Consider the following 25402-nt stretch of genomic DNA (forward strand, 5'->3'; position numbering starts at 1 on the left):
AGCAGTGATCTATTATTTGAGGAAAAAACAACTAAAAGACAAGCCAATTTTTTTTTTATTTCAGTGGCAGCTGGTAGAGAAAGGGACCCTGTCTCTAAATCAGCTATTTCAAAGTTGATCATAAACTGCATCACACTCTGTTAAACTCTTGCCAAGAGAGATCTGTCCTTCATGCCTAGAGCACACTCTACTCTGGGCACAGGGGCTTCCAAAGCATTCCTTGCAAATGTTTCTATTGAGTCCATTTTTAAAACAGCAACCTGGAGTTCTGTACACACCTTTACAAAACACTACTGGCAGGATACACACTCTAGTTCTTATTTGCAGGTGAGACAAGCAATGCTATGACAGCTCTTTGCTTTCCTTCACAATTCCCACCACCATCTCTGCGTACTGCTCCCTAGTCTATGTGCAGCATGTGATTCTAAGCAGATTAACAAGCACAAGAAGACATGCATTAATTACTGTATTAGCATTGCTTATGATCGTATCTGCTTAGATTCACACGTGCCCAGCCTTCCTTCCCTCTTGGAGTAGAGGGAACATAGAAATCTGTCTCTCTCCTCACTCATGATGGTCATAAGGCTCCTTCACAGCAGAAAAAACACAATCTGAGGGGCCACGATGCGTGAGGGATATTGGGTACATTACACAGCAGCTTAGGGATAGTGTTACAGGCACGCCCACGTCGCCGTCCCCTTGCAATCCTCGAAAGAAAGATGCAATACTACCACTAAATGTTGGATTATATGCTCAGCATATGAAACTAAACATATACAATCATCAGAAATGCTATTAGGGTAAGTAATGCATGTCATATATAATATGATAGGTTATTTATAACGCGCTTAACACCCAGAGGTTTCTAAGCACGGACCCGGGATCGAACCTGTGGTGTCCTGCGTCGTCTTATTTCCAAGGTGAGCAGGGTGCCCCTGAGCTATCCTCCTAGTCCATGTGTATGTATTATATTTACACAAGATGTCTTAAAATACTTAGCACATTAAACCAAAACACATAAAACCACTTGGAGATACTTTTCAAAAGCCAATGCTTAGTTTGTAGTTGCTTGCGGTTACAATTGTTACATCGCTTGACACAAATTACATTTCTGTTTTATCGGTACTACTGCACAATCGGGCAACAGAAGAAATACGGTAATTACATTTAGTTACCAAAACTACATAAGATATAGGGCCTCATTACGACTTTGGCGGTAGCCACCAAAACCGGGTCTGAGTTCCCTGAATGGGGAATTATTGGGCCATTCCGAGTTTGGAGGGCCCGGTAATTCCTCCTTCAGGGAGCCCGGACCTTCCGCATTCCCATTTGACCCCCCATATGGCTCAATGGGAAGGGGTGCAGGGAGCTTATAACGGGCCGATTACGACTGGCCCGTTGTTAGCTCCCTGGTCTTCTCGCGGGACCCAGTAAGGACGCCTGGTAAAACCAGGCGTCCTTACCGGGTCCTGCGAGGGAACCTCGTAATGAGGCCGAATGAGTTTAACGGGACCGCTTCCATTAGCGGCACCCGTTAAACCATTCCGCCAGGGACGTAATGAGGCCCATAGTCTTTTTGGAAGGAAAACAATTGGTTAGTCAGCAAAGCTTGAAATTCTAGAGGTAGTTCCCTTGCACACTAAGGCTTTTAAAGTCCAATTTGCAACCCTAGCTAAAAGGCAGTTTTGAGAGGGCTCAAAGTCTTATGAAACAGCAGACAGCAAACGTTCATGTCTCTAGGTAAGGATACTGGAAGAATACCTCAATGGTGGAGACCCTGTTAAAGGACTTGCAAAAGGGACACAGGCAGCAGCTTGGGTCAGAGGTAAGAGTGGACACCTCTTCATGCACGCCAACGCTCTGGAGAGGCTTCTGGGATTAAGGTAAGCAATACCTTTTCTCCCCACAGTACCTTGGGTTATTAGAACTGTTCGTGGCTGGATTCTCCTCTGTCCAGCAGCGATCAACCTGGTCTCTGGATTCCTTGGTCTGGTGATGAAAGACAGGTCAAGGAGCCGGGTATCTCTGTTGCAGTCTCGAGAGGACCTCTGATACAGATTTCCTCGGCTTCTCTAGTCAGTCTGCGGTTTAGGCACCTTTTTTTGCAGCACCAACAAAGAACACATTTCGCCTGGTCAAGTTTTTTTCAATCCCTGGTGTCCAGCACTCTGAGGGGACTTGGATGAATGAGATTGAGTCTCTGGAGGTTCACTTGGAGATCAGCAAAGACCTGGACAGATTTGACTGTGGCAAGAAGTTGGACTATGATTGGGTAGGAGGCCTCCTGGTATTCGCAGTCTGCAGCTCTGGAAAGTCACAGTACCTCAGGAGATGGCTGTTTGTACTCTCTCAGGGCTGGTTGGTCCAGTCAGCCAAAGGGAAGGAGTTGTCCTCTTTGAAGCTCCTCTGTTGCATAGAAAATGGGGTCAGGACAGCAGTGGTGTCTTCAGTGTTGCAGGTGGCTCTGGTCATCTTCTTCGGTTACTTCAGTTTCCAGTGGTCGACTTGCCTTTCACCTCTGGAACCTCACCTTTTGTTCAATTTCAGCACACACTTCCCTGCATCTCACTCAGAAGTTTACAGAAGGGGGCAGGTGGCTGTCTAATCAGGACCGCCAGACCCCCAGTGGGAGCTGGTCTCATTCAGGCACTCAAAGAGCACAGGAGTGAAAACCTCCTCCCCACTTCTTGCCTGCCCAGACAGAGGATCCTTGGCAGCGACACCCAAGGGTTCCTGCCAGAGGCAAACACACACCCACAACCCTCCACCTCCCACAATGGTAAAAGAAGGCCTACCAAACAACCACGCTAGAAATAGCAAAAGAAAAGAGCCACCATGTTGTAACTTGGGTGACCCTATTGTGCCCAAATGAGACTGTGAACACAGGCTGCAGTAAAAAATGTCCACTGCGACCAGGCTTTACTAGAGGGTTGCTTATGTGTCTAAAATGTCACCGAAGCAGAGCAAAGGGAGATACTAGGGATCCCCTTGGCACTCCACAGAAGGTAGTGTGTGCGCCAATATCTCATAGTATAACGTTTTAGGAGGGATATAAAGTGTCCCTCCATCCTTAAACTGTAGTTACTCAAGGATATAGATAGAATCTCAAAGGGGAACCCAAAGGGTTCCCAGCAACACTGTCAATAAGGAGCTGTGTGCTACAAAATTAAAACACAGATGACTTAAAAGAGATGGAGGAAAGTGGACACCATAGTAAAGGTAAAACACAGAGCAGAGTTCCAAAAGTCAGAGCAAATAAGAATGAATGAATGAGTCTAAAGACTCTACTCCTTCAGGATAGAAAGGAAAAAGGTCCAGAAGTCCAGCAATAAGTGCTGGGGGGGGACTCGCTAGGAGAGGGGATGAAGCATAACAATGATAAATCTCCCCAACAGTGAGGTAGCCCACAAAAGGTCAGTCCACCAGGCAATCCAGAGACACATCGGAAGGCTCTGAAGGGGTGGATCCTTGAAACGAGGATTAGGGATTCACCGGGCCGAACACAGGAATGGGTGCTGGGTCACTTCAGTAGTTCTCTTTGGATCTTCAGAGGGCTGCTCTTCTTTGAGGGATACTTGGCTCCAATGTAGATCAGAAGAAAAGCTGCAGAGGCCCTGCTTTTATACAATCCTCGAGCTGGAAGCAAATCCAGACCATGGGTCAAGTCAATTAAAGTGGGGGTCCTTATCAAATGCAATGGGATGTGACGTCACCAGAAATTAGCATATTAAGGTGAAATGTGCACATTTCATTAAATGGCATAGCACAGGACGAATGGTATTTGCATTTCATAAAAACACACACATAAAACCAAGAAGATATTTTCTTCTAATGGTGTTTCTGAGAACATTAAAAGATGTGCATGCTTTAAACTCAAAGAACCAATACAAATATTTTCCCTGGGACTTGCAGTACCGAAATGGGACAATTTATCTTTAGTTTTGTTATTTTTCATCAGGTTATGTGGTGAAGTGTCCTGCCTACAAACCTGACGACTGTGGTTCGATCTGTGGTCTGCTTTAATGCATACATTCAAAGGGACATTCAATGTTTTAGCTGTCGGGGGTGGCAGGGGTTGAGTCCACACACTGAACAAAAGTGGGTGGACTCCATTCCCCCGCATGTACCCTCAACTTGAGCCCTGGTCCAGACCACCAATGGTAAGGGTCTGCACCATTCAAACAGCCTGTAGTTGTGCAATCATGGACAGCTAGTGGTTTTAAATCCACCCCAGAAGCATCTTTCTGGAATGATGTGGACTGGGACTAGACAGTCCAAGCCCCCTTCCTGGGTTCACACACAAGGCTCAATAGCCCGAGAAACCCTCAGCTTTCCCAGGCAAGTGAATTACTTTTACAATGGTTTTCAAGATCTGGGAAGGCAGGACTACAATATGGGCAAAAGAGCAAGCAAAAATAGTGTGCCAACGTCTTTTTAGGGCACTAGCTACCTTTTAGTAGACATATGCAGGAAACTTGCATGTGCAAACCAAAAATAATCCAAAATGTTAGAAATGTAACTGCTGCCACCAGCTTGTCTTTAGGTACATATTAAAGTAATCAAAAATGCTCTGCATACAGTTCGTGTGATGCAAAAGTATCCACCTTGCACAGCATTGTAAGATGTTGTGTGTAATATTAAAAATAAAGAATTGAAAAGGGAAACATAGTTCCCCAGTACTGCTAGTCTAAAAGACTGATCAGCTTCCCTATGAGAATCAGCAAAAGTGTTAACTTCCCTTCAGAAATTCAGGACCCGAGCCAAAACCGAGTAAAGAATGGGAGTCCATAGGAAACTATGGAGGGAAAGTTGCACAAAGACCATCTTTCCCAACAAGGCTTTCCTTTGTCCTTCAGGGACGTCATTTCACCAAAATGCCAGGGGTAGCGCAAGTGACATCATCACACGACCCTTGACCTCTAACATCACAGGAAGTGCTGTCATTTGACCCACCACAAATTGACATCCCAGGAAGCGATGGGACACAACCTTTCACCCCTCAACAAAACAGGAAGTGGCATCACATAACATTGATTCTGAGTACACTACGAAAAATATGATTACTATATCACTGTAAAGTGATATACATTTCATACAAGAATGGATAACCACATGTATCGTTAATATCAGTTTTTATAGGCCCATATTACCAAATCACTGTGTGCAAGCAGATGTCCAAGGCCAAAAGATTAGGATGTGTTATTATATAGCACTTACGCTTAAGCACTTTATATAGAACAAATATACATAAAATATCACCCAAACTTTGTTGGTACTCTTATCAACCTCGGCAGGATGAAAGACTGAATTGACACATTACAGCAGCCAGCACTAACCCACTGAGCTAGCTTACTGGCTATAGCTATCAGAAACCAAGCCACTCCAGAAACAAAGAGCCATATGCTGCTAGCCACAGCCCATGAGCCACAATGTAAAAAAAGGGGATGTTGTGTTTTTTTTTTGGGGGGGGGTAGGCGGTAGCACCTCAGGGGTCGCAATTGCGACCCCTAAATGACATCCATATTGTCCCTCCTACATTCTCAAATCGAGGGCACCCATGTGGTTGAATGGTGCCACCATGAAAGTCTTCTTATCACTTGCCCATGTTGGGGATATCTCAGGCACGCATCTGCCATCTTTGATGGTTCACATAACCTCCCTCGACCAAACTTGAATGGAGCCTAGAGCTCAACGCATTTCTTTTCCATTTGATTGTAACGTGTTAACTCGTTTGCAAGAGGGTTTGAAATGCATTTCCGTTTTTATGAAGGTTCTCCTCTGTTGCTAGCTGTATATCTGATGTGCGTGTGCCCTTGCTCTTTTACTGAAACTTCCATGTGGAGAACGCCTGTATCGTTTGTCGGACTCAACGTTTGAGCAGGAATCTGAAGCACTGTTCCTTATTTGCCTGCGATTTCTTCCTAACAGCCCCTGGAGGACGCTTTGAAGAAAGCCCTTTCCGGCAAACACGAGGAGGTTGTCTTGGCCCTCCTGAAGACCCCAGCACAGTTCGATGCCCATGAACTGAAGTACGCCATGAAGGTAGGAAACGCTCTCACGTTTTAAAGCTGCCATCCAATTAAGGAATTGTACATTAATCACACATCATAATATACACTTCCCATTTGATAACGAACATCGTTTGCACAAATTCAGACAGAGGCGTAGACGGGGTTAGGGCCTGAGGGGCAAGGCCCACTTAAAATTTGTAAATGCCCACTCGGCAGGGCTGTGTGTATTTGCAGATATTTTTGTTAGTGCAGTGGGCCCACCTACATTAGCTTCAGGTCCCATTTACTAGACAATCCGCCTTTTGCAAACAAATATGCTGGTTGATTTCCCCAAGCATGCACTCTTCGATCCACACAGCTGTAGAGACTGACACAATGATCCGGTTACTTTATTCACAAAGATGAGCTGTGCAGGCTGGGAATGCCCAGACCGCAGCACAGTGCTGTGAAGCGCAGACCCCATGAATGCATAACTGGGTAGTAGATCCCAGCACCACCTCGGATATCAGCAGGCGCCCAACTCGTATTGAGAGCAGCTGAGGAATACCACATGTTAAAGGGACAGGTTGCTACATCCAACACAGCAGCGGAAATGCACTTGCAATAACCCGTGCATCCGTCCATTTGGACCCATTACATAGCAAATGCTCATTCCACCTTCCCCTCCAGAAATGTGCAGAATGTCTTTTTTTTTTGGCATAAAAAGGCCTCAGATTTATTTTCCACAACATCATAAAACACACTGTACACATTAGTGGAAATAACTCAGAAGATACGGCGACTGCTCCGTTTCCAACAACCTGCTTCCCCCCCCTTACTTCCAAAAGTCCAGTATAGGCCCAACTCTCCCAACCCTTTGGGCCTGAGCCTCGCCTGCCCATGCAGGTGTTCCTGGGCGGCGAGAGTGCTGTTTCCTTGGGGGAAGCTGAGCCCTTGTTGTTCCCCCGAGACGCCCCTGCCGCTTAGGCTCCCAAGGGGCGCTGGTCTGGGAAGAGCGAAGACCCTTCTGGTTTTCTCCTGGCTCATCCGGAGTCTGTCTCTTGTGCTTGGTCGCCCAAACGCCACCACGCCACAGGTGGGTTACCGCCCACCGTGGCTCCCCCCTTTCCTTCCTTGCTTCACATTACTTGGATTTTGGTGCCGAGATTCCAGTAAAAATGCTCCATCCCCATTGGTGACAAGTGCACCCCCTCCTTGAGATAATACTCTGGGGATTTCAAGGTAATCAGGCCGTGCCTGCTCTGCCCAAATCCTCTGCCCCTGCAGCATTTGGCCCCTGCCCCGTTCAGCATCCACCTGGGTCTCTCCACGGCAGCGTGCTGATCCACGCCTCTCCATTCTGGTCTCGGGATTATCTCCGAACAGCTGATTTCTGTTTTTCCCAGTTGTCCTACTAACTCCTGTAATGAGAGCATCATTCCCTGAATTCAAACAATCATTACCTCCCAGCTGCATGACCAAGATGTCCAGTTATTGCTGTTTCCCCCGCAATTTGCGCACCTGCCCCTTCAGTTGCACCCATTTCATTCCTGGCACCCCGTGCAACCCAATCCTGCACTTGGCGGGCATCCCTCCTCCTGCTCCGCCGTCCAGCTTGCCCCTGTCCCCCTAACCAAGTGAATGTCTTATCACTCAGCCAGGTCTCCTTCTCCTCCGGGCGGTGCTAATGGGATGAGAAGGCAGCATGTCAACCTTACAGATTCTCTGGTCTGATGTATCCCTTAAAACACTCTGACCTCCATTTCCCGCTCTTAGATTAATGTGTCCCACACACCCATTGTTACCCCAATTCTCCCTAGCGCTAGCTCCATAACCTTACTAACTGGAAGGGGCTTAGTGCGGACCCATCCCGGTGAAAGAGCAGTGCCTCTCCCCTCCCGCTTCGAGATTATTTCGGACCAGTTGATTCCTGTCTTTCCCAACTGCGCTGCCAGTCCCTGCAACGAGAACATAGTTGCCCTCATCCAGGCCCCCCTTTCCCAGGCCAGTCAAGTTATTACCCGCGAGATGTATGACCCAGATGTCGAGTTATTGCTGCTTACCCAGCAATTGCGCACGTGCCCCTGCCACTGCGCCCCTTCCCTCCTGGGCACACCATGCCATCATATCATGACTTCTCTGGCGGACAATTCCTCCGGTTCCGAAGTCCATTTCGCCCTGTCCCCTCTCACAAAGGGGTGGCCTACTACCCCGAACCTAATGGAGGCAGAGAATCTTCTTTCCCCTGAGACCCTGAAATGGATATTGACCCCAAGGTACGACTATACCGGGCTGGCCCCATCTGGAACTGACCCTTCCCCATAGTTGTCCCACTTTACAGGAAAATTGGCACACCATTATTACCCCCCATTCCTTTCCCTTAAAGTACCAGTGGCACCCATTACAATGAAATAAGCTGCCACTCGTGTATTTCAGAGTCTGCACCAGCAACCCTGGTTGAATTCTGAACATACCATGCGTAACCGCATTTTGGAACATCAACCTCCTCCATGTTCACCTTGGGTGTACTACTAAGCCAGGCGCTGGTGTCGCCCTTAGCCGTCCCAGACACGGTGCTTGAACGTGAGATGCCACGTGCCATCCTGCTCTACAAGAGATAATTCAGCCTTTATATAGGGCTCATGCTTCCGAGCGCTGCTTATTACTGAAAGGCTTAGTTTCGCCCTGCCAGGGTCCGCACCCCTGTCAGAACGTTTTGCCCAGATGTCAAAGCTAGTGCTCACTCCCGTTAAGCCGTTCAACCTAGTAGCCGGCATCCTGTGAAAGCATGTGACAAAGAGACCCTCTCGGTGTACCACACCTGACCAATAATATTCCCCATGCAACTATTCTGCTAAGCCCATGCCAACACTGATTGCAGCCGAGACCCAATTATACCTTGTGAGTACTGCAAGCGAAATTATTTAGGAGCAGTAACTATTTATGCGATTGCTCTCCAAGGCCACAACAATTAAAATAGATGTAAGGGCTTGACATGTAGGGATTTTTGTAGGCGTTTTCGGATTAGTCTGTGATGCAATGCAGCTTGGTATCTAAAACCTGCCAAAGCAACATCTGCTTGAATCCATGCCCAAATCTGCCCACACAATGGCACCCATGCATATCATTTCCGTTCACTGTACATTCCGGCGAGCTATACATCACCTGAGCTCCCACTACCTAGTACATAATTTCAAGGACCAGATTGCACTCTGGTGCATGAAGTCCCCGATCACCGTGGGAACATCAACAAAATGACTCTAAAATGCCTCCCTATGTGCTGCTCGTTCCCCACAAACATACAACCAGGCATTAGCTAGCTGTGAAAACTCGAAACAAAAGGCAGTCCCCCAGCAAGATTTTGCAGAACTCGCCTGCCACTGTTTGGTGGCTGTCCCCATCAAATGCACGCCACCAGACTGCTGTATCTGTTTGTTGTAGTTCCCAACCTGTTTCAGAAAGCCCTGCTTTTCTTGCACTATCCCCCTGTCCCACCTATTGAAGTTGCTCCACCAAATTTGTAACGTTTGGCATCTCAATCTCCTCCCGTGATGCTCCAGTGTGCTTAATTTTAATGCATCGGCCTTTCCCCCCAGGCCCCTCAGCCAACCATGATCAACTCGTAAGCACGATGACCTCACCCGTACCAGGTGCACTACCCCCAATTGCAATCAAGCCTATCTCTCCTTTGAACCTTCTCTGAAGCGTGCCGTAATTCGAACCACCCGTACCCTGAACAAATTGTTACTTTGGAGCCATGTTTCCACTCCCTAGTCGTCATAGTGTGCTTATTTTAAATTGCATCTACTTCCTCCCAAAAGTACTGCCGTCGTTGGTGCACAGTACTACCTGCCGGATTGGGACCTTTCCAAGCATTCCCTTGCATAGTGCAACATGCAAGTTCATTCTCGCGTTCAGATCATGCACAATGGGAGGCATTATAATTACCAACTTTTGTGCATTTGGATACGGGCCGGACCGCAGCAGTAGACTGCTAATTGTACGCCTATACTGTGCTTCCTCCGTTCGCCCTTTATACTTTACTGGAACAGAGGTACAACATCACTGCCTTAGAGACTATTTGTACTGTATGCAGTACTTCCATGTTATCGCATGTGCATGTTTTTTCCCCATCTTGGTGCCAGTAAATGCCTGCTAGGACTAAAACCTGCTAATCCCCATACAGCCTCAGAATGACCATGCACAAGTTAATTTGCATCCTTTATCGTGCATGCCACTATTATCAGCGTCGTCTCTTTATATCATCTCAAAACGGTTCTATGGCAGGTGGACAAATGTAACACCAGCGGTCGCTTTTCCCTTAAAGGGCGTGGTTGCATTAATGTCATTCCAGTTAGCCAAAGGCCATTCTGCACACAATATTTACAGTGTACTCGGCTGCTCCGGCCACACAGCTGGCTCTCCTCTGATTGAGCAGAACGGGAGCACCTAAGCCTTGTTTCCAAGTCTTTCCAGTAGTTATGATATAATATTTATAACGTGCTTACTACCCAGAGGATTCTTAGCGCGGACCCGGGGCCCAACCTGTGTTATCCCGTAACTCCTTGCACCCAATGTGAGTCCGTTGCCTGCCTGCAACCCGTGTCCCGCTCACAGGGCACTGGAGCGGGACACACCCACTACCGGGTACACCCGGGCCGTCCACGCAGCTGCTATCCCCCTTTGAACCTGTCTTATTGGCCCCGAACGTGAACAACACTGCTGGCTTGCGGTACGGCGGCCGCCTCCTTCATATTCCTATAACGTCCCCATCATACAATAAGCCCGTGGCTGTATTTCATATTGCCCCTGTGTAGTTCCTTGCGCGCCAAATTTGGTTTGCCGGAACCGCAGGAAGGCGCCCTCTACTTTCCGACACCACTGAGCTGTCTACTGGAGTTTGGGTTTTTGTTCGTATTTACCAAAACCTGTAAAATACACCAAGTTTGTCACTGAAACACCCTGGGCGCTCAGTGCCCCTGCTGTTCTCTGCTCCTGACACAGACCTGCAAAGAACTTTGTGCTCCAACTAGTAGGGAGCCCGCCTATTCGTATAACTACATGAACATTGCCCTGGTAATTGCGCGGGCCTCCCAACAACCCATGTGAACCTCCGCCCTAAGGACCCTGTGCGCTCCTACCTCGAATCTTACAACATGCATAAAGTGCGCTAAGAATAGTGGAGGTAACAATTAAGCGTTTATAGCACAACCCAGGGCTAACCCTACGCCATCAGCCATCGATCCTCCTCCCATCCTGAATCATGCGCTCTGGTGCGTCTCTGCCGCAACCCCCGAGCTTGGTCACAACTTGCACACCCCCTTGCAGTATCTTTGCACCACTTCCGTATTCAATTTGCAACAAATCGCTTGCTGATCCCTTGCATGGGGACCACGCCCTTAAATGTGGGACATGTGTGCTGCTCCAAGTTCCTCATAAAGCCGTTTATAGCTCCCCCACAGTTCATGCCACCATCATGATCCTGGCTCCCCATTCCTGCTGCTGTTATAATCCCGACCGGCCCACCAGCAGCATGCTTGACGGCCGTTCCAATGCTTGCTGTACAACGTACCAGCTGTCTCCTGATACTAGAAATAAGGTCCCTCCGGTATGCAAAATTGCAACCATCCACCATGACGGCCTTCCCTACACACTGGAACACCCGAGATTAAGTTTGTGTACCTTGTGAACCTGGCACGTAACCCATGCAACGTGCTTCCCAAATAACAAAGTGGCCCATACGGGATCGCAACCGCAACCTTCGCGTTATTAGCACCACGTTCTAACCAACTGAGCTAAACGGGCAGCTCTCCTGCGCTGCTCGCCCATGGGCCCCCAAATCTTGTAATCCTGTGTGCCTGTCTGCTACGTCCGTAGCACGACCACCCATTCAGGGATTGGCCTCCCTGCTGAGATTTGTCCCCTGATACACCCCAAGCCACCACCACACGTATACAATTTTCCACATGTGAATCCCCGCATATGCTGCCCTGGGGCACTGCAACCCCTCTACAAACTGGCCCCTCGGCCCGGCTGCCCCGGAGTACCAGCGGGAAAAATTGGAGGGCCGTGCTCACCAGTCTGCTGCGTGTGGTGCACGACCGCCCATTCGGGGATTGGCCTCCATGCAGAGATCTGTCCACTGCTACACCCCAAAGTCACCACTGCCTGCATACAATTACCAACACGTGTAACCTCGCCCTCATGTGCCGTCCTCGAACACTGCAACCCCGACCAACTAGCACACTCGGCCAGGCTGCCCCCAAGTATCAGCGGGAAACGTTGGAGGTCTGTGCTCACCAGTGCCTTGCTTTACCACACTACTCTCATCCGAGACAGGCACTCCTGCGCAGACTCCCACTTTCACCCTCCAGCATTACCCTGCTCCTTACCCAACGCACCCTCCCGGCTGCAACATACTGCTGCTTCTGGAACCCACGTGAGCCGGAGCCCTTCTTCTCTGATCGAAACACTTCTTCTTCTCTCTCTGGAACGCCACCAGGGCAGCAACACGAACGAAGAGCACTCCAGACGAAATCCTTCTACCAAGGTGGGTACGAAATCCTCTTCAGACGTCCTTCTGATAACGAAATCCTCTTCCTGGTCCTTGCGGGCGGGCGTCCTTCTGCCAAGGCTGGATGGAAGCTGCCTGCAGTAAGGAGCCCGCCCAATATAAAGGGGGTAGCTCCGCCCCTTTCTTTTGTAGTCCTTTGCAGGCTTTTTCCATTTCTGCCGCGCTTTCCGCCAGCGCCTCCCCCTCGTTCCAAGGGGGAAGGGGGAGGACAGGAGGACACCGCCTGGGTTATCGGGGTGCCTCCTCCATTTTCTTTGGTCTTTGTTCGTCGTCACTGTCACAGCAGACGCACGTTGCTTATATTGCAGGTTAAAGCAATGCACAAAGGAGCAGTTCTGACCCTCTCTCGCGTTGCAATTTTCCCTGTATCCGTTCCAATCGGGTGCGGGAAAGTCATGATATTTGCGGTGCAGACTATGAGAATACAGGATGTGAATGTACATTTGTGGCATCGTCTCGTGCATGCACACATTTACACCCTTTCCCACTATTTCAAATTCCCATGCGTTTCCAACATGAAGGTGCCTGTGCAGGTGTCGCAATGAAAGACGAATTGTGTTTTTTTTTTTCCATTTGCAATTATGGGTGGGTACAGTGATCTCATAGATCCAATACGGTAATGGCCCAAAATGTTGCCCTCAGAATTGCGACGACCGAAAAACACCCCCTTTACACCACATATATATGTGGGGGGGTTATGGGATATTATAGTAATTGTGGCGTTGCCCCTTTAAGGGTACGCACGCGACGGAGTGACGTTCACGCCGTCGCGTGCTCTGTTAAATAAACGGGGCGGCTCCTGGTGACGTCAGATCACCGGGGAGCCCACACCGACAACATCACTGTCTCCGTGTCTCATTATCACGGGGGTTGGGGGCTCACGGAGGCGGCCCATCGGAGACTGCCAACAGTGGCGACAAGACCATGCTGGCCCCGCCTGCGCTGGCTGCGCCGAGGGCACGCATATTCGCCTTCGGCGGGGACCGGCCTTTGCCTCTAGACGGTGTATTCGTGGCTGGTGTGCAGTATGGGGACTCACACATACGGGCTAGATTCTATGTCACACCGGTGAGCGACAACACCCTGCTCTGCTGTGCCGCGGCGGAGGCACTGGGTATCGTCACGTTCGCCTACGCAGTGTACTTAGATGACATCCAGGTCCTCCTGGCCAAACATGGATCCCTGTTTGAGGGCATTGGACAGCTGGTGGGTGAGCCGGTCCGGCTCCATATCGATGAATCTATACAACCAGTGGCGCTGAAGCACCGACGGGTTCCTTTCCATCTCAGGGATCTGGTGGATCGCGAACTGGACAACCTCGTGGGGCTGGACATAATTGAAAAGGTTGAAGGACCCACCCCCTGGGTGTCCCCTATCGTCATCGCCCGCAAACCCAAGCAGCCCGATGCTGTGAGAATCTGTGGACATGCGGCTCCCCAATAAGGCCATAAAGAGGGAGCGACACCTCACCCCCACCATCGATGACATTATTGCGGAGCTGCAGGGAGCGAGGTTTTTCTCCAAGCTCGACCTGAGATCGGGCTATCAGGTGGTCTTGCACCCAGAATCCAGGTACATCACTACCTTCACCACACATCGGGGTCTCTATCGATACAAAAGACTAAGCTTTGGGGTGTCCTCCGCAGCGGAGGTCTTTCAAAACATAATAAGGGGTGCACTGGCGGATCTGGAGGGCGTCCTTAATATCAGCGATGATATCCTGGTGTACGCCAAATCGGAGACGGAGCATCTGTCACGCCTGTCCAAGACTTTTGAACGGCTACGCTTGCTGGGCCTCACCTTGCACAAGGACAAGTGCGAATTCCTGAAGACGGAGATCGAATTCTTTGGGTTCGTATTTAAGGCGGATGGGGTGTCACCAGATCCCCGCAAGGTGAGGGACATTAAGGAGGCGCGCCCGCCCGAGAATGTCGCGGAGGTGAGGAGCTTCCTGGGGATGGTCACTTACTGCGGCCGTTTCATCAGAAATCTCGCATCCCGCTCTGAGCCTCTGAGGTCGCTCACCAAGAAGGACACCACCTGGCAGTGGGGCCCTCTGGAACAGGCGGCATTTGACGACATTCGAGGGGCTTTGGCGGCGCATGACACCATGGCATTTTTCGACCCGAGCCTACAGACGGAAATCGTGGTGGACGCCAGCCCATATGGGCTAGGGGCGGTGCTCACGCAAGTAGGAAAAGACCAGGAGGTCCGACCAATAGCCTACGCCAGTAAGGCCCTGTCCGACACTGAGCAACGGTACTCTCAAATCGAGAGGGAGGCCCTGGCGGTGCTGTGGGGCTGTCGGCACTTCCGCCTCTATATTCTGGGGCGTCCCGTGACCGTGGTCATGGACCACAAGCCGCTGTTGGCGATCATGGCGGGCTCGTCATCTCGCCCGCCAGTGAGAATTGAGCGCTGGATGCTCGCCCTGCTGGAGTATGGGGTGTCATTGACCTATCGTCCCGGTGCCAACAATGCGGCGGATTACCTATCCCGACACCCCAGGAACGACTCGCAGGAGTCGGCATCGGCGGAGGAAGCTGACGAGCACGTCTGCCTGGTCGTAGAGACTGCGACACCCAACTCCATGCAGGTGGAGGAACTTGAGGCTGCATCGAGAGGCGACAAATGTTTCGCCATCCTGAAGGAGGCCATGCAGAAAGGAGCCTGGAAGACAGTGCTGGAGGCGGTGGAGCGAAGAACATGTGAGGCCCGGGTCACACTCGAGCAATTGTGGAGAGTGAGAGAGGAACTAACATTCTCCGAGTCGGGGCTACTGCTAAGAAGGGAACGGATCGTAGTGCCCCAGACCAAAGTGGCACAGGTCATCGCGCTGGCGCACCAAGGTCATCAAGGGGCCCCCAAGACCAAAGCTCGCCTCCGTCAGAAGGTGTGGTTCCCTGAGCTGGAGCGGAAGGTGGAGGCGTTCGTGGCCTCTTGCGTGTGGTGCCAGGCGGCGGCCCCGGCCCAGAAGGAACCGTCCATTGAAGCAATGCCCCGAGGGACTCGACCATGGGAAGTGGTGCACGCCGACTCTGGATCTACATCCAGAGGCACGCTTTTTCTGGTGGTGGTAGACGAGTGGTCGAGGTATCCGGAAGTTGAGTTTATAGACTCAGTGGCGTTTGAGAACGTGGTGGTGGCGCTGGAGAAGATCTTTGCCACTCATGGCCTCCCCTCTGTGCTGTGCTCTGACAACGGAGCCCCATTCCAGGGTGAGAGTTTTGCCGAGCTCATGAAAGTGTATGGAATTCAACACCGGCGGGTCACCCCACGGTGGCCCCGCGCCAACGGGGAGGCCGAGCGCATGATGCGCACTCTCAACAAGGTGTTCAGAATTGCCCATGGAAAAGGGGAGTGTTTGCAGAGGGCTCTGTACGTCTTCCTACGTGGTTACCGAACCACCCCTCACTCGTCAACGGGGGTGGCTCCGGCAGAGGCACTCTTCCAGCGGTGCCCGAGAGATGTCATACCGGAGGTGGGGGACAGAGACCCTGCCGTCATCGATAATGAGCAGGTGGAAGAGGACAGACAGGTCAGGACACAGATGGAGAACATCAGGAGGGGGCTCAGACCCCCACACATCGCACTGGGGGATGAGGTGCTGGTGAGAAATCGTCACCCCCATGGAAAACTGTCTCTCACGTATGAACCCGCCCCCCTAGATGTGGTGGCCGTCAAGGGGTCAATGGTGACTGCCTCGGATGGAACTTCATCGGTAACTAGGAATGCGTCGTTCTTCAGGAAGATTGGTGACCCCAGAGTGGACAGCCCGGACAGCCGAGAAAGTGAAGGCGCTCTGGATGAAGGTGGGGGAGAAAGCTCCGCAGTGGAGTCTCCGGCTCGAGGCGGACCCAGTCCAGGAACACCAGCCAGGGACGGTGGCAGGAGGTACCCCCTGAGATCAGGGCGTGGGAAACCTGCCCGTCTCAATGACTATGTTACGGACTGAGCTGGGGAGGCTGACCGGGGACTAATGGTCAGGCCACGACAGGTACCCACGGGGGATCCGGGGTGGCTGTCAATAAATGGGGGTTTTTGTTGAAATTTATAGAGTTATATGTGTCATAGATGTGTGCTAGTTAAGTACTCCTGTTTCCAATTTGTCGTTATGGAAAAGGAGGAGTGTGGCGTTGCCCCTTTAAGGGTACGCACGCGACGGAGTGACGTTCACTCCGTCGCGTGCTCTGTTAAATAAACAGGGCGGCTCCTGGTGACGTCAGATCACCGGGGAGCCCACACCGACAACATCACTGTCTCCGTGTCTCATTATCACGGGGGTGGGGGGCTCACGGAGGCGGCCCATCGGAGACTGCCAACAGTAATATGGGCAAGCTGTGGGGTTCGCCCCCTCCCCATATCTAAACGGGGTTTAATAAAAAAGCCGGCATTTTCGGCCTTTGCAATTATAGGTGGGCACAGTGATCACATAGATCCGTACATACAAATAGATGCACAAATATGATCATCTCTTTGGTCTCAATGTGTACCATAAATTAGAAATGTCTCCATTACTCAGTGTCCTTCTGCAGCTGTAGAAAAGAATAATCGAACGTAAAAATGAGCCCAATAAGACATGGCACTCCAAAGCCAAAGGAAATGTACATTTTATTTTCTTGAATGTATTGCCCCTGAAGATGGCGTTTGTTTTCAGTGTTATTGCCCTATCTTTTCGAAGTGGCATTGTGTCACCTGAGTTGTTTTGATGCATGTCCAATGGATTTACGTGTCAGGCTCTGAATCCTACTCTACCCCATATGCGGCTGGAGATTGCTCGCGGTCAGCAGCCATGGCCTTCTGGGATAGCCATCATTGTAATAAGGGTCACAAGCAACATGGACATGAAACTGGATTTTGTCCTAGGCAGATGCTTTTTTTCCAATTTTGGTGACTCAGAAATGTAAACATCCTTGGATAAGTTCTCGGGGCATTTCAATTTTTGCCAGATGGCGGAACAGGAAGGCCAAACACGCACTGCATATATCCCCAGAGGGGAGATGTTTGTATTCTGTGCCTTCAAATGCCTTGTGATTTCTACATCATGCCACTCAAGCCTTATGTTGGAGGTCTGCGTCAGACATAGTCCAATCCTGCTCATGTATTTCTAAGCTGCGGTTTCTGATTGTGCAAACAAGATGGCTGAAGGATTCTGTTAAGGGCCTTCGCTTGAAATTGAATAGCCTGCAACTCTAGGATGCTTTACACAGGTGCTTGACAAAATAAAAAAAGTGCGCATTACCATGTGAGAGCTTGTACTTAGAATGGCAGCCGCAAAGTGCAAGTTAAGCTGTTTGGTGGTTGCAGAACATATTAGCCGTTCTATTGCTTTTGGAATCAGTATGATGGAAAAGATGGAAGACTGCAATGTTCAGGGCCTTTGATAAGCCGGTGGAGCAGTTTGCACGCATTCGTGTCCCGGTTGATGTTTCCACATGACATTTGCTGTTGTCCTAATTGGGTGGTAGTGTCCCACAACAAGAAATACGTTTTGGTTCTAATGAGCATGGGCTTGCATCCGGAAATCACTCAGAGGGGGCCATTTGCCCAAATCTAAGCAAAACTTAATATTCTACAATTGGTCTTAAGGAAATCAACCTTGGACCTGCAGATACATTATAGTAATTGTCTCCTTTGGCATGGCACGCCCTGAAGAAGGCTGTGCAAAGGAAGTCCAGAGCCTGGACAGCTGAAACTTAAGTTGGCAGGCAGTAGTCCAAGCCATGGACAATAGTCAAAGCACTAGTATACACTAAAATTCTATTTATATCAAGGTGGATTTGTTGCACACTTATGTTTCTATATTTGGGGAGACACACACAAAAATGAGTGTCAGGCTTACATAACATGTAACCGCTATACATATTTGCGCAAAATACATCTCGTTAGTGTACTCTGGGGTTTGTAGTGCAGATGTTGTGCTGTTAGTGTAGGGTAAGTATTGTCTTTGTATGTGTTGGGGAGAATTTCCCTTTAACCATAGAGACCCCCAGCTCTTTTGTCGGACTAAGGGCTTTTTAATTTTTACTCCTGAGTGAGTGACCTTTTTTTTTTTTTTTCACTCACTCATGTGTTTCCTGACTATGATTTTCTATGTTCCTTGAACTCCAGGCTTAAACTCCATAGGCATCTGCTTTTGCATTGTGAGACACAGCACCTTTTTGTGCAGTGCCACTGAGAAATCCCTTGGACTCTCTTAATACATTTTCTCAGGTGAACTACTGTTCCCAAGAATAGTAGGATGACCCCTGTCTTACTTACCTTTACTTTATGGGTCCAGCACACACCACCTTATGTTTAGTGCTGGGGGGGGTTACATAGTAACTTCTTTAACCCATTCCTTGTGCAATGTTTTGTTACACTAACTCACTTGAATGGCTGGTGGCAGTGGTCGTTTTTTTTTCTTCACAAAATGGCCCTGTCTTCTTTTTTCGCCATTTCTAGTTAGTTTCTTCTGGGCTTTTCACTGTTTGCATCAGGTTTGAGTCCTTTGTGTATTTTGCCTTTGGTGGGATTCAGCCCTGAAGCCTGCCCAGGCTCCAGTATGTCTGGAAAGGCAGGAAGTGAGGGAGGGTCCCAAAACTTCCCTGTCGTTTGTCTCCAGGTGGGTCTGAGTGAAACCAGTTTCAATTGGCCGGCTGGCTGTCCTGGAGGAAAGCTACCCTGATGGGCAATTGACAGCCTAGGGCTGTGAATGAATGGGAACTTGCATAAAGTGAGGGTTTTGGGACTAAAAGTAAGAGCCGACCACTGGAGGACAATCTCTGAAGCAGAAAACTAGAGAAGACACCAGCAGCACCCTCCTGAAATGCCTGGTGAAGCCCTGCAGCTTTGCTGACTCTATTGTGGTTTTTGTATAGCGTAATTTCGCCCATAGGCCTCAGAGCGCTCACATAGACTACCAACAAGTAAACATATACAGTGGACCTACAGCAAGATAAAGAGCAACAGGGGCTATTCGATTTCTCCTTCATCACAGGTGTGGGTGGCGTGGAGTTCCAAATCATTGGTGCCCAATGAGCAAAATTCGTCCCACCTACTCTTAAAAAAATGTGTGGTTGTTGTAGGTCATGGTTATCATTAGATCGATTCAACAAGGAAGACCCTTAAAGGAGGACTTCCTCCCTTAGACTGGTGGGACCAACTAGCCTCGAGACAAACTCTATTTTGGTGCAACCTCTGACTTGCTGCAAATTTCCAAGGCTGCAGAAGGCCAGTACCTCGACCATCTGTGAGCTTGGTCTTCCGAAGTCCAAATTCGGCCAGGTCTTCATGGACATCCAGAGGACCCTACAGTAGCAAGATATCAGTGTCCAGAGTTCCTTCGCCAGAGTCCAGGACCGAGGGAACAAGGAAATCCTAACCGGAACTTTTTGTTCTACTTTGACATTGAGCAAAAGTTGCCAAAGACACTGAATCAACAGAAATCCATTGCTGCCAAGACACTCTCTCGAGTGCTGCCACAGGAACCCACCAGACTTCCTCCCTTTCGTCACCTCGACCAAGGACCAGGAACAAGGTTCTGCAGCATTGCATCCAGAAGGCATCCGGCTGGAACAACTTTTTCATTTCAAAGGTACTGTGGGGCTTTGGGTACACTATGCTTTTGCCATTTTGGGTGTTTCCAACCTTTGGGAGTGTGATTTAACCCTACTGTAAGTTGACCTCCACTTATTTGCACTGGTCTTACAGCTTGTGCTTTCCAAAGGTGACTCCTCTTGAGTTGCTGTGATTTCTCATTTGAACACTGACTAATTCTAAGAAGACCATCAGAACATTGGCTTTGCCCATTGACTTTCTGTTCTGCCTCCCTAAAGGCCTCCTTCTGAACCTTTTGGCTTTGGCAGTGCTTACAGGTTTTAAATGTTGAACACTTTAATGCTGGGATAATAGACTGCCGGCATCCCTTTGTGAGAATCTAACTGTTCTTATAACCTATCAGTCTGTTCTAACCCTAAGCTTTCCTTCAATAACTCAATACTGCTAAGGTGTTAGCAATATAAATGTTATACTGACCTCAACTGACATCACCTCTGGGTGCTGGAACATGTGTAACATTTGAATGAATTACTCACCTGCTTTACTGTTACTTTTTTTTTTTATTCCATCCTCACTTGGGATTAATGTTGCAACTAATTGCTGATTAAAGAATGCTTTAGATATCTTTGTGTATAAATAAATTAATGTATTATAACTCTGAGTGTGTAGTGTTTACTTGGATTGGTTTTTCGATTCATTGTACAGCTCTACAGCTCACATTACCCCTCTTAAGATAAGCCTGGCTGCTTATTCAGACTACCAACTTGTTTAGTACAGGCCTATATTAAAAGGTCGGTTACCTAATACCAAGGAGATAAATCTTGTGTAGTCCCACACCCATTGGACTGCGTTAATTCTTAACTAACAGTGGGCCTCATTACAAGGTAGGCGGTAACCATGGCGCTATTAGCGCCATGGTTGCCATCGGTACCGTACCGAGTCCGCCATGGTGAATGGCGGAATTACTGCCACATTCCAAGGTAAGTGGGGGCAGTAATTCCCCATAGGGCTCAATGGGAATGGGGAAGGCGGCAATGCGGTACCATAATTGCCTCCAAGGTTCCTTTGTGGGCCCGTTCCTTAACGGCTGGTAAAACCAGCCGTTGAGGTCGGGCCCCGGAAAGGGACCTCATAGTAAGGAGGTAGGGGATTACCGGTGCAGTAATCCTCGACTGCGTTCCGTGTAATGGGGCCCAGTATGTCTTAAAAGGAGTTTTAAGACTTATTCATGTTTTTTGATTCTTTCACCATGATTATATGAAATTATGTATGTAAAGTATAATTTAAATAATATATTTGTCTGAATAACTCAGTACTTCCTTGTCACAAATGTGACTGTATATAAAAAATGGTCTCTGAAGTTATGCAAGCAAATACATGTGGATCCCTCTTTCTGTATGGTCCTCATGCAAATGAGGTTTTGGGTGAGCTCTATTCATGTGAGATAAAAATCTCTAATAGGCTGAATAAATTGACAGGATGGATGTTAAGATGGATTTTTAAAATCAACCTTGGGCGACGATTTTAGCAGGCTATCCTAGTCAGGGTGAACAGGGAGTCTCTAAGAGTTCAGTCGAAACCCAATCAAAGTATCGTGAGACAGCAGTCCTGGCTTAATCTTGTGAGTGTCGACTAGGGACCTAATGAATTGACACAGAAAAACGAACAATAATTCTGCTTAGATATGTATTAAAAACAATTATTGGGCCTAATACTAAGAAATGAAACCAGCAGGTAGTGTTACCACACAAAATAACATTAAATAACTACATCACCAATGGATTCACTGCATCTGCCAATAATTTAACCGGGTAAGTATTCAAATGCAGTTAGAATGAATAGAACCAACACAATCACAGTTCCCTTTCACTTACAACCCTATAATGAATGGGGGCAAGTGCCCGAATTTCACAGGTTCCAAGAACAGTTTCTCCAAGGAAGAATGCAGTGGGCTTATGGTGGTGGTTTCAAACAGTTCAACACTATTTTCAAGTGAATAAGTATTCGTCCAATGGCAAGTACGTTCTCCTCTATTGCCTAGTCCAGCAGTAGTATACTTGACCCAGGTTTGATGACCAAAGTTAAGTAAAGCAGGATTTAGGAGACCAATGGCTTTGCACCCTGTGTTCTCCTATTGAGGATGGAGGGCAGGAACAGTTGTTTACCTACCCCTCCACCCCCTCCCCGACTCTGATTTTCCAATGTCACATGATGGAAGATTATGTCCCCAGTGACCCCAAGATGATCCATCTTTTGTTCGGGTGAGTAGTGCAGTTTTTCCGGTTAGAGTGAATCTTCCGGTCAGGTCAAACTTCAAGATGTAACACCAGAGAATGAAGAATGCAGATTTTCACAGTGCAGACCCCTTCAGGACACTTCATGGGATGGAGGAAGGTCAGTTCCAGTGAGGATCACCCCTTTGCAGGCGATGACAGGGGATCTTCCACTCGTGGTCAGAGGCAACTCCAGGACAGGTTCCCTTGATCCTAAGAAGTTGACATTTCGGGGGAAGGTGACTTATGACGCAAGCTGGCGACCACCAAAGATCTGGGCTTGAACACATAACAGCGATGTCTCTGGTGTAGCCCACACATGAGCTTTATAGGCCAGTGGGCAGTCCAGGGACACTTCCGAAAACTCTTGGGGCATGCAACCTTGAGTAGGGTTTGAGACTAGTTGTTCCCACTAGTTCAAAGGGCTGAAGCCAGGAAAAGGCTCTTCAGAGATCTTGCAGCATGGCTTTACTGGGTCCGTGACTGGAGAGGATGCTGGCCTACTGCAAAAGTCATCAGCGGGCTTCTCTTCATTGTAGGATTTTTGGCACCAACATAGATCTGAAGAATATCTGCAGGAAACATTTGGAGCGGGAAGCAAGTTCAAAGCTCACCAATGGAAAGGATTTGCACATTCAAACAGGGACCAATACGGATTTCACATCCACCCGGCAGCAGAGACTCTTGCATCAAGGGATGTGAAATTATACCAGACAGTCCGAGACCACTCCCTTGTGCTCACAGACACAGGCTTGCTAGCCGGTGAAAGCGGAAGCTTTCCTGGCAAGTTCTTGTCCTTATATGGGATTCCGAGACCTTGGAGAGCAGGAAGGCTAACCTACAGTATGGCCAAAGAACAACTGAAAGATTGCAGAGCTCTGACGGTGGTTAACGACTAATGGCAAGATTAAAGTGAAATTAGGTAGGATCGGAATGACAGAGCTAAGGCACGAGATAGCAATTCCCAAGACGTAAGCAGTATACTCCCAGATTAAAGTTTTATAAGAACACAGCCAGCCTTTTATAAACCAGGTGCAACAAAACAGCAAACCAAAACACTCCATAAAGAGTAACTAAAGAGTGTCCCCAGTGGTGATATAAAACACAACATACATTAATATTCACTGAATTCTCAAACAAGAGGTAAATCTATTCCAAACAGTCCCATCGCATATAACCCATAATTGGAGAAAACCGGCCATTCATTAGAAGAAAATGTATAGGACAACTGCCGTACTGCCTAAATGCACACGTAGTCATGAGGCGACACAAAAGGCCAAGTACAAAGGTATTGCACTGTCTCATGGCCTGAGAATGAAGGATGGCAACTTTTAATTGAAGGTGTACAACTCCATGGGCCTCTCTGCCCTTTCTATCTTGCTCATATCCTGATTGTCCAAGGTTGGTAAGCAATGTGCCAACCTAACAAAATCCTTAGACCTACTGGCCATCAAGTAGTATGCCAACCAACCCCTTGCCATGAAGATGATGTAGTTTAACCTTTATCAAAATGGGAGTGGTTCCAGCTGGAGCCTTCAGAATCATATAACCCAATGTACTGTTTAACCCGTATGTAATCTATATGTAGCCAAAACCACTAACCTATCCCCTTTCCCCATAGGTTTTGTAAACTAATGTTATGATGAACTGATTATTGTTGTGGGATCGATCTGTTGTGTGTGTGCGCTCTTTTCCACTCACGTATTTATATATCCAATCTTCGTTAAAAGACTGGGTGGCTGCAAGAGAACCACTACCCTCAAACTTCCCACAGTTTGGAATATTTAAATAATAGAATTTGGGTTCGGGAAGGTATCACACGCTCAACACCCCTAAAGGTAGAAAATCCCACTGGTTTAGAGTTTGTCACTGAAATGACTCTGATGTAGAAATGTATGTTTAATGTTTATTCCTCAAAATGTAGACAGCCGGCACATGTTTCGACCCCCCCCCCCTCCCCCCAACGCCCCCTGGTCATTTTCAAGGCTGTTATAAGTTAACACACCATACAAAATGAATACATAGCATGTAATCAAACAAAATGAATGTTGTACATAAGTCACGTAGCAATGAACATAGAGAGAGACAACGGAAGTACTGTTATTCCAATTGTAATATGTAAGAAAAACATACCATATGGTGTCACAGGTCAGAGACGGAGGAAATGAATCAAATGGAGATTGGTTGGTTGTGAAAAAGATAGGAAAATGTAAGGAAGCCAAAGATTAGAAAATGGTCAATCCTTTGGTTGATGCTTTTAAAAAAAAAAGTATTGGCTTGATTATAAATTTGAGCCAAACTGGTGCAAAAGACAGATTTCATGCAAAGGTAGTATAAGAACACGTGAAGCCATCCTGCCTAGCCCAATGTGTTTATGACTGGTAACTACCCAGAGTATAATTTGTAATACCCAAACATGTGACATTAGCATGTACCAAACTAAGGAGTGATTAGTTATAGCAGACTTCTGTTGAACACACAGATTAGTTGTAGTTGATCTAAGTTAATATTTAAGGTGGTTAAGATATGGTGCTATTAAGGTGGTGAGGGATATCTATCCAAGCTTACCCCACAAGAGTCAATAATTCGGGTTCCTTGGTAGAAATGATATATTGACGCATTTGCGCAAATCAACACTGTTGATCATGAGCTGGTGTAGCTATATTGAGTTAAATCTTTCCATTCTCTGGAATGTAATCAAAGAGGATAAACTCCTTATTACCCATTTGGATGATGAGCCTCCTATAGTCCACTGTATCCTTGCTGGATGTAAATCTCACTAGTATTTTCTATTCCTGATACTTGAGATCCTATATCTGGATTTGGGATTCATAGAAAAACCTCTTTGCTTGTTTCTAAATTGGGCTTCTGAAAATAATGTAACCTAAAAGGACATGTGTAACAATGTCTTAGTAGTGATATCAAATATTAGAAGATCATTGACTTATGTCATTAGCCAAATCAAGTGCGAAAGAATATTATAAAATCTACATGAGTTTAAGTGCTGCTCTAAAGAATAAAATTAG

At 48.0% G+C, this 25402-nt stretch overlaps 1 protein-coding gene across 1 annotated transcript in view; it reads left to right on the plus strand.

Annotated features, from left to right (window-relative positions):
• The window catches only part of LOC138510290 (annexin A1-like), a 307467-nt gene that overhangs the window by 86196 nt on the left and 195869 nt on the right, over positions 1-25402 (plus strand). Inside the window, exon 5 of the mRNA XM_069625822.1 lies at positions 5929-6042. Within this exon, the coding sequence (XP_069481923.1) occupies positions 5929-6042 (114 nt within the window). The remainder of the gene's footprint in view (positions 1-5928; positions 6043-25402) is intronic.

Source organism: Ambystoma mexicanum, chromosome 6p (assembly GCF_040938575.1).
Source record: "Ambystoma mexicanum isolate Mex_15411 chromosome 6p, UKY_AmexF1_1, whole genome shotgun sequence".
In the NCBI taxonomy this organism is placed as follows: Eukaryota; Metazoa; Chordata; class Amphibia; order Caudata; family Ambystomatidae; genus Ambystoma; species Ambystoma mexicanum.